General features: G+C 48.3%; 1 protein-coding gene across 2 annotated transcripts; it reads right to left on the bottom strand.

The window, feature by feature from the left end:
• Window positions 1-1,656: 1,656 nt before the first annotated feature.
• AOC3 (amine oxidase copper containing 3) lies at window positions 1,657-9,502 on the bottom strand. 2 transcript variants are annotated; one of them, XM_060203448.1, is made up of 4 exons: window positions 7,588-9,502; window positions 5,897-6,182; window positions 5,388-5,517; window positions 1,657-2,230 (listed from the first exon to the last, which is right to left on the bottom strand). In XM_060203448.1, the coding sequence occupies exons 1-4, from the start codon at window positions 9,185-9,187 to the stop codon at window positions 2,192-2,194; spliced, it is 2,055 nt and encodes a 684-aa protein (XP_060059431.1). In that variant the 5' UTR covers window positions 9,188-9,502; the 3' UTR covers window positions 1,657-2,191. The 2 variants fall into 2 exon arrangements, with proteins under 2 accessions (XP_060059431.1, XP_007536888.2); XM_007536826.3 differs by having other exon boundaries at window positions 1,657-2,893; window positions 7,588-9,485.

Here is a 9,502-nt window from a genome sequence, read left to right on the forward strand (position 1 = left end):
GCCAGAGATGGAACCTGGAACCATGGAGCCTCAGGCATGAAAGTCTTTTGCATAACTATTATGCTATCTCCAAAGTCCAATCTTTATTTATTTATTTATGAGGAGGAGAAAGAGAGCCTGTGTCTCATTCTGACACATGCTGTACCACAGACTGACCTCAGGACCTCAAGCTTGAGGCTCCAGAGCTTCAGCCACTGCGCCTCCTCTAGAGCTGCTATGTACACTGCTGAGTCTTTTTCTTTTTCTTTTTTTTTTTTGCACCAGTGACTGGCAAAGACACAATTCATTGCTCTGAGGCCAATTTTTTTATTACTTTTATTTCAGATACACACAGATGTATATATATATATATATATAGAGAGAGAGAGAGAGAGAGAGATGGGGAGAGACACCACAGTGCTGGGGTTTCGTCTGCTGTCACGGCACTCCCATGTGGTGCCAGGGCTCAAACCCAGACCACAGGATACAAACCCTACGGGATAAGCTATCATCTGTTCTTTATCCCTTATTTAAACATTCATTCATTTATTTATATAAAAGAAAAAGAACCAGAACATCACTGGCATATATAATGCCGGAGATCAAACTTGGGAATTCATGCTTGAGAATTCAGTCTTTTATCCACTGTGCTACCTCTCAGCCACTCTCTATATTCTTTTTTAAGACTCATTTTTATTTATTTCATATGAAAAACAGAGAAAGTTTCACATGTGAGAGAGAGGAGGCAGAGGACCACTTCAGAACCTGTAAGCATGGGGAGGAACCAGGAATCCCGGGCAAGTAAGTTCCACGTTCTACCAGCTGAGTTGTTTCCCTGATTACCCTATTGTCTATTCTTACTAAAATAAATATAGGGACCTGTGATATAACTCATTCAATACAGCACACACCTTACCAAGTGCAAGAACCTAGACTGAAGTGCCAAGCCACCAGATTGGAGTACCTGCACTGGGGAAGCTTCATGAATGCTAGAGCAGTGCTGTGGTGTCTCTCCTTTTCTCTGTCTCTCACCTTATATCTAAGAGAGAGAGATAAGAGAGTGAGGTACATGGAATCATGCACATACAGAACCCCAGCTGTAAACTCGTTGAGGAAAAAAATAGAAATGTAATTGTTTTGTTTTTACAGCTGTCTATAGTATTACATTGCGGGACTGTATCAGAATTTATTTAATTAATCCTCTAGGGAAGGATGTTTCTGTTCTTCCCAAGCTCATGCTATTTGTAGCAGTTCAGATCCCACCAGAGGCCCCAGTTTACTTGCGGGCCTGGGAGAGATTAGTCTCTGCTAGTGGCTGAAGCCATGCCCATCCTCCACCAGAGAATTCAAGGCAGGCAGATGGGATGCAATTTCTTTCTTTTTTTTTTTAATTTCTTTATTGGGGAATTAATGTTTTACATTCAACAGTAAATACAATAGTTTGTACATGCATAACATTCCCCAGTTTCCCATATAACAATACAACCCCCACTAGGTCCTCTGTCATCCTTCTTGGACCTGTATTCTCCCCACCCACCCACCCCCACCCCAGAGTCTTTTACTTTGGTGCGATACACCAAGGGATGCAATTTCTATCCTGATCTGTGACAAACCCAGGGAGACAGACAAGGATGTCTTCTCAAACTAGATGTAACTTGTATGTTTGAGACTTCTTTATTTTTTTCCCTTTTGTTGCCCTTGTTTATTGTTGTTATTGCTGTCATTGTTATTGGATAGCATAGAGAGAAATGGATAGAGGAAGGGAAGACAGGGAGGGGGAGAGAAAGATAGACACCTACAGACCTGCTTTACTACTTGTGAGGTGACCCCTCTGCAGGTGGGGAGCCAGGGACTCAAACTGAGATCCTTACGCCGGTCCTTGAGCTTCGTGCCATGTAGACTTTACTTGATGTGCTACTGCCCGGCCCCCATATTTGAGACTTCTACAGTCCTAGGGCCAGGAGAGGAGACTGAAGTAGAGAAGTGTAGGCTACGGCATCATGCAGCAGAGGAGCATCCCTGAAGGGCTGGGAGGAAACCTAACCCAGATATGAGAACAGATGGGGGGGGATAAGAAGGAAGAGGAGGAAGAGGAGAAGGCAGACTGGGGGTACAGCAGATGTGAGCCAAGAAGGTGCAGTTATGCATGGATATGTAGGCCTGGCAGAAACCCTGCTGGGACCTTCTGGTGGACTATTCCTATTGCAGAACCCTATGCATTGGAGAAGCCCAGGAGGGGTCTGGAGGTAACCTGCAGAGAAAGTCAGAGAGAGAGGAAAAAAAAAAAAAAACAAAGAAAAAAGACAAAGGGAAGAGCTTGGCCATCAGCGCAGACTCCCTGCTGGTCATTCCAGCCTGGGAGAGAAAGCTGTTTGGTGAGGGATCAGCAACATTAGATGTCCCCCTACCACACACCCCCGACATCAGACATCACAGGCTTAGGGTGCTCCCCATAAGGAAGGGCATACAGGGAGGGAGTGGAGAGAGAAAACCTGGGGAGACAGGGAGGAGAGCACCTCTGTCTCAGGGAGAGAGAAAAGAGGGCATAGGCTGCCTGGCCCATTACCCACTGCCCATCCACCCCCAACTCCTACCCTGGTCCTGGGGAACCAGGCCACACCCCCATCCCAAAGACCACCTAGTTGTGAGAGAAGCCCCCATGGGAGAAGGCAGGGAGTTCTGAGGCACAGGCAGCAGTCTGGGGCAGGCTGGTGAGAGGGCTGACCCTATAGGTCTCAGCATCCACATCCCCGCTGAAGTAGATGGAGTCAGCTGACTCAAAGGAGGGGTCCTGGTCAAAGAAGTTGTAAGGGCGGAGGAAGAAGCCCACCCCATTGCCCACAGTCACTGTGTTGGGAATGTCTTCTGCATGTGGGATGTGCAGGAAACCAGCTGTCACCCAGGCCACCAAGTCCTAGAGGGAGAGAAGAAAGGGGAAAGGAGGTCTGGCTTCAGGGATATACCTGCCTCCTATAGTAGCCTTGTACATAAGCATTCAATTTGCTGGTCCACTTTTCCCCTAAAAGGATCTGGAGTTTTTATTTATTCATTATTCATTCATTTATTGTTTTTTTAATTTTACCAGAGCACTTCTCATCTCTGGTAACAGTGGAGCTAGAACTTGAACCTGGGACCATTATGCTATCACCACAGCCTGAAAAGGACCTTGAGTTTTTAAACACTTTGTTCTGGTCCAGAAGTCAAAGAAAAGTCAAATTCATATTGGGAGCAATGCCTGTCGACCTCTCCCAGTATTTAGCCTTCATCTCTGACATTTCTCACCTTGTTTCTCCCAGAAAAAAGAAGGAGGAGGAGGAGGAGGAGGAGGAGGAGGAGGAGGAGGAGGAGGAGGAGGAGGAGGAGAAGAAGAAGAGGAAGAAGAAGAAGAAGAAGAGGAAGAAGAAGAGGAAGAAGAAGAAGAAGAAGAAGAAGAGGAGGAGGAAGAAGAAGAAGAAGAAGAAGAAGAAGAAGAAGAAGAAGAAGAAGAAGAAGAAGAAGAAGAAGAAGAAGAAGAAGAAGAAGAAGAAGGAGAAGAAGAAGAAGAAGAAGGGTCATGGGGAACAGTGGCATCATGCAAACACCAAGTCCCAGGGGAGAAATATATATATATTGATTACATATATATTGACTATATATATATATAGAAAATCAAGCAGGGTGGGGATAGATATAATGGTTATGCAAAAAGACTCTCATGCCTGAGGTTCCAAGGCCCCAGGTTCAATCCCCTGCACCACCATAAGCCAGAGCTGATCACTGTCCTGGAAAAAAAAAAGAAGCAAGCAAGCAAAATTTTAGTAGTCAGTCAGGAATTAGAGAAGATTTAGATACAAGAGGTATGATTTTCTTTCTTTCTTCCTTTCTTTCTTTCTTTCTTTCTTTCTTTCTTTCTTTCTTTCTTTCTTTTTCAGGAAACTTCCAGCTCAGTCCAGAAGGCTGAGATTTAGAATGCTACAGGGTTTTAAAGACAGGCCATAAACTCATTCTGTGTCTACATATGAATTCTCAGATTGAAAAGTTTCCTTGAAAAGTAACTATCAAAACCATGAAAGTACAAAAAGCAGGAATTGCTCCATTTCTGAGGAGATCTCATGATTTTCAAGGACCTGCAGGAGAAAGGGGAAGATGCCAGGGAGGTAGCTTAGTGGTTGAGAAGGTCAGACGGTGTCTTCATGTTCAGGCCCCTGGTTCAGTTCCAGGCAGCACATTCAAATAAGAGGGATGCAGGGGGTGGAACAGATATAAAATGCAGGACTTACAAACATGGGCACCAGAAGGATGCTCTGACTCCCCCCCCCAATAAACAAATGCTTTTTTATGCTAAAAAAAATAAATAAGGAGGATGGGGATAGATAGCATAATGGTTATGCAAAGATTCTCATGCCTGAGGCTCCAAAGTCCCAGGTTCAGTCCCCAGCACAACTATAAGCCAGAGCTGAGCAGTGCTCTGGTGTTTCTCTCTGTGTCTATCTCTCTCTGCATCTCTCTCAAAAATAAATAAATACATAAAATACTTTAAGAATATTTATTTATTTCCTTTTTGTTGCCCTTGTTTTATTGTTGTAGTTATTATTGTTGTTGTTACTAATGCCATCGTTGTTGGATAGGACAGATAGAAATGGAGAGAGATGGGAAAGAGAGAGAGGAGAGAAAGGTAGACACCTGCAGACCTGCTTCACCACCTGTGAAGCGACCCCCTGCAGGTGGGGAGCGGGGGTTTGAACTGGGATCCTCATGCTGGTTTTTGCACTTTGCAACACATGCACTTAACCCGCTCCAATAATGCCCAACTCCCATAAATAAAATACTTAAAAAAAAAAGACTTTGCAAAACTATAGTCTATTAAAAAAAAAAAAAAGGAAAGAAAGAACAGGAAGAAGAAAAAGAGAGAATGAAAGAAGGAAAGAGGGAGCAGGGGGTGGCGCAGCGGGTTAAGGGCACGTGGTGCAAAGCACAAGGACCGGCAGAGGATCCCGGTTCAAGCCCCAGGCTCCCCACCTGCAGGGGAGTCGCTTCACAGGAAGTAAAGCAGGTCTGCTGGTGTCTTTCTCTCTCCCTCTCTGACTTCCCCTGCTTTCTCCATTTCTCTCTGTCCTATCCAACAATGATGACATCAATAACAACAATAATAACTACAACAGTAAAAAAGCAAGGGCAACAAAAGGGAATAAATAAACAAATATTTTTTTTTAAAAAAAAGATAGAAGGAAGGAAAGAGAGGAAAAAAAGAAAAGAAAGCAGAAAAATATGGCAGAGTGGTGCTTGTTGAAAAGGAAGGGAGGGAGGGAGGGAGTAATGGAAGAAGGGAAGGAGGGAAAGAAATTATTTTTAAAAAACAAAGTGACAGGAGAGAAATGGGGCTCTTTGTGCTGCTGCCCCTCTCTCAGCACCCCCGGCAGTCGACTGACCTTTCCAGCAATGGTCTCATTGTTGATGAAATCAGTGAAGTCCACTGTGGGTGTCCAAGGGTCGTTCTGGTTATAGATGCTGGTGCTGCTGGGCTCATCCTCCTTCCGCTGTGTCACAGCCAGCTTGTACCTGGTGGGGAGTGAGGGGGAGTCCCATGGTCATTAGCCTGGGCTGTGCCTGACTCTGAGGACAGAGCAGAGTGGATAGATCTCATTTGCACAGGGATTTTGAAGCTGCTAAGTCCTCAGCTCACTCTACCATTTATTTCACTGCAAGGTTCATCCTCTGCTTCAGGAGTCCTCATACCTGCATTTCAGCTGCCAGAGGTATAGGCTCATTGTGCTGCTCACTGGAAACCATGAAACCCCTCCAACCTTCTCATCTCAGCTCCAATAAATAGTCTGCACTGAGCGCTCAAATGCCCTCAGAGCTGTCTTGTCACTCTCACCTCCCCATCCTCTCCTGCCCCCCACCATCAGCTCCCTCCCCCACCTCCCCCACCACTCACCTCCCCCAGCTGAAGGCTCTCTCCAGGGAGCTGTTTTGAGGCAGTGGCTCCCCTTCGAAGCTGACTATTTGGATGCGGTAACCTTTCAGGTGACCCCACTTGTTGCTGCAGTTGCTGGCCAAGTACAGATATCGAGGGGTGGCCCCTCCCAGGGGGAAGGTGGCCTGCTCTTCTGTCTCCAGTAGCTTCCGGGTCACCTGCAGCCTGTGCATCTCATGCTCAGGGCTCCAGGGGACTGTGGTGGGGACAAAGGCCATGTCCTCAGCCCAGACCCAGTTCTCCAGTCCTGTGGAGGTTGGGGGAGGTGGGGGGGGGGCGTTGGAGAGAAGAGTGACCATGCAGTGGCCCTGCCCCCTCAGCATCTGCCCCTTGGGGACTTAGAGGTCAAAGAAAAGTCATGGACTGATGTGCCCACTACTTCCTTTCTCTCTCTCTCTCTCTCACACACACACACACACAAACATACACACACACACACACACACACACACACACACTGTCTTTCAATCAAAGCTGTGGACCTGTGAATAAAAGGATTTCTTTAGAGGCTTCATTCATTTATACTCATTAATAGGCAGCTGGTTTATAAGAATACAGTCTCAGGAAACAAAAGGAGACCTTCCCAGGCAACTTTGTCTGCCTGGCCTTAAAAACTATCACCAGCAGAGAAGCTATAGCTAGGCATTCTAGGCAGGGATAAAGCATGAGCCAAATCAAAGAATCACGTGTGGTGTGTGTATTCAGAGACCAGGAAAGTGGGTTGGCTGGTGTGGCAAGGGGAAGAATCAGAAAGGCAGGTTGGTTGTCAGAGCCCTGGGGATGATGAACAGTGTGGGAGTTATATGCAGGAGCAGGCTGGCATGGCCTGGCAGGTCCCTGTAGGCTCATGTGGTTATTGGATCTAAGAAGAGAGAGGGAAAAAGCAGCTGGCAGAGGTTTTGCATCAATAAAGAGGTTATATGGGGGTCCAACAAGGAATCGGAGATTTTTTTTTAGTGTCAGAACAGAAGAAATCTGGTGATCAACTCTATGGGGATGAAAGAAAGTGAAACAGCAGTGATGCCAAGACATCATGCAACCCTGGCTTTCTCTGTGAGCACCAACTCCAGCAACCAACTGCAAAGTTGCACAGATCCATTTTAGTCCTCACATTTGTATAATAGCCAGAGAAGGATAAAAAAAAAAAATCAGGGAAGAGAATAACCCAGCTCCCAAGAAAATGTAGCACATGGGATGTGGTAAGACTGATCAGCATGTGCCAGGGACTTGACAGATGCTAGCATCCACTCAAACACCAGATCCATGGGCCAGTCACAGAAAAACTGGGTGAAAAACAAACAACTGTCTCATGGGACTGAGGCCCATATGAAAAGCAAAGGAGGGAAGAGGGCAAAGGGAACACTTATAGCCCAGATCCTCCCCCCTGAGCTTTGTCATTTCCCAAAATTTTCTGATGATGCCACAAGGAGGGGGGCAACAGCTATGCTGTCAGCCAGTGAGCTCAGATCCAAACAAAAGTCAGCAGCCAACTAATTCTCTTCTACCCAGCTGGAGAGGAAGCCTGAAATTCTGAAACTGCACTCTGCTTAAGTCTCCTTTCTTGGATAACCTCCAGGAAATCCAAAGCAGATGCTTCTAGAAAAGTCTTTAACCATTCCTTCAGCAATCGTTGTTCCCACCAGCATATCTTACCTCCTACATCCAGATCCACCTTGAAGTGGGCACTGTGGGTATGGACAGTGCCCAGTGTGTACTCCCCAACTTGGTTCCCATACAGTTGAGCAGCGCCAAAGAGGAACGAGGAGCTGATGTAGCCTGTGGCATGTAACCTGACTTCTATGGCCCCGTTGGAGTGGAAGATCATATCCCACACATAGTCATAATTGAGCAAGGTCGACACAGACCTGAAAACTAGTACTGTCTCTGCAAGGCCCCCAAAATAGTTGGAGTAGAATTCTGAGTGGTGTCGCCTCAGAGGGAGGCCCTGGTTCTGCTCAAATACACAAAAGGCATCACGTAGTGTCTTGGGAGCCTGGGATTCCAAGAGGAAGTGCCAGTCCACATAGGTGGCCAGGTAGGGGCAGTCCACCCCACGGGTCAAGGGGGTGGAGTATTTGCCCATGCCGAAACTCCCGTCAATGAAGTGGTTCACCATTGCTGATGGAGAGTTGCCACCATAGATAGTCACCACCTCCTGGAGACTGATCTCATAAGCCAGGCGTTCTCCCTTGAAGCGGATATCCAAGATCCTTGGACCACTGAAAGCTCCGAGGCCAAAGGAGAAAGTCCACAGTGAAGAAGCTACTTGACTCCCCTGGACACTAAAGCGAGGGCCCTGGGGATGGAACTGCAGAGGGGGAGTAGGACCCGTGGGCACTGGGGACTGCAGAGACCAGGACCCACCTGTGCCATTGTCTGGAACCAGCACCACATTCACCCGGGCAGCCTCAAACTCCTCCTCCAGCTGGGCCAGGCTCTCATAGTAGCGACCTTGAAAGAACACCTTCCTGATGGTCCAGCGAACAGGGTCCAGAGCTTTGTGGTCTACCAGTAGCTCCAGCCCCACAGGGTGCAGGTAGATCCCAGACCCCAAGATATTGTAGTAGAGGCCAAACCAGGTGGCCCTGTCCCCTGACTGCAGACCTCGGGGGGCGGTGGTCATCGTCACAAGTTGGTGCTTTTTCTGTGAGTAGAAGCAGCAGTGGTGCAGGAGGCCAGCAGCCTGGGGCAGCTCCCTTTGGAAAATCATCTCATCTATGTCCAGGTACTCTCTAGCCAGCACGGGGCGTCGGTGGAAGGGCACAGGACCCCCATGCCGCTCCACAGTCACATCCCGCACATATGAAGGCCGTGGCAGAGGCCCCACCACCAGCTCACTCACGTTGGGCTGGGCTTGTCCACCAAACAAGACGATGGCCAGCGCCTCCCGGGCCGGTGGGGGGCCGGCCCCGTCCAGGTGGGCCAGGGCCGCAGCCTTTGGGGGCAGTTGCAGCTCCACAGAGAAGATGCAGTTGTCTGAGGGCAGGGCCTGGGCCGCATCCACCAGGCCTGGTCCCAGCTTCTGTGTAAGGAAGGTCATCACGGCTGTCAGCTCCTCTCGGCTCAGGTCTGCAAACAGCTGGCTCTGGCCTGGGTGTGTCCAGGGCTGGGCGCTGGGCGTTGTGGAGGGGCAGTGGGGAGGCTGGCTGGGTTCACCTCCATCTGCTCTCCTGCCAGCTAGCAAGACACACACTAAAGCAAAGATTGTAATGACGGCAAGAAAGAGGAGCACCAGGGTGGTCTTCTGATTCATTGCCCCGTGAAGAGTATGGAACCAAGGAAAGGCAGGTATTCTCTGGCCAGCAGAAGTGTGTCTTCTTAGCTACTCTATTAGGGGCTTGGAGGCTCTGGCAGACTCCTGGTAATCAGACGTCCTAAAGACTGAGAGTGGGAAAGACACAGGAAGCTGTGGAGGGGGTGGGCCAGTTGGGCCTAGGGGGTGGGCCTAGACCTCACAGAAGCAGTTTCCACAAACCTTACAAGGCTTTATCATCTATCTACACTCCAAATGAGACTGGTCTTGGGGTCAGGGTTGCCACTGGGGAGAGTGGCAGGAAGGCAGGGGTGA

This window comes from Erinaceus europaeus, chromosome 12 (assembly GCF_950295315.1).
Source record: "Erinaceus europaeus chromosome 12, mEriEur2.1, whole genome shotgun sequence".
Lineage (NCBI taxonomy): Eukaryota > Metazoa > Chordata > Mammalia > Eulipotyphla > Erinaceidae > Erinaceus > Erinaceus europaeus.

Excerpts from the sequence above, each read along its gene's own strand:
- AOC3 (XM_007536826.3), bottom strand. The coding sequence starts at position 9,187 with ATGAATCAGAAGACCACCCTGGTGCTCCTCTTTCTTGCCGTCATTACA. Across the intron at positions 5,518-5,896 it reads AGAGCCTTCAGCTGGGGGAG|GTACAAGCTGGCTGTGACAC; the intron begins GTGAGTGGTGGG and ends ACTCCCCACCAG. Across the intron at positions 2,894-5,387 it reads ATGAGACCATTGCTGGAAAG|GACTTGGTGGCCTGGGTGAC; the intron begins GTCAGTCGACTG and ends CTCTCCCTCTAG.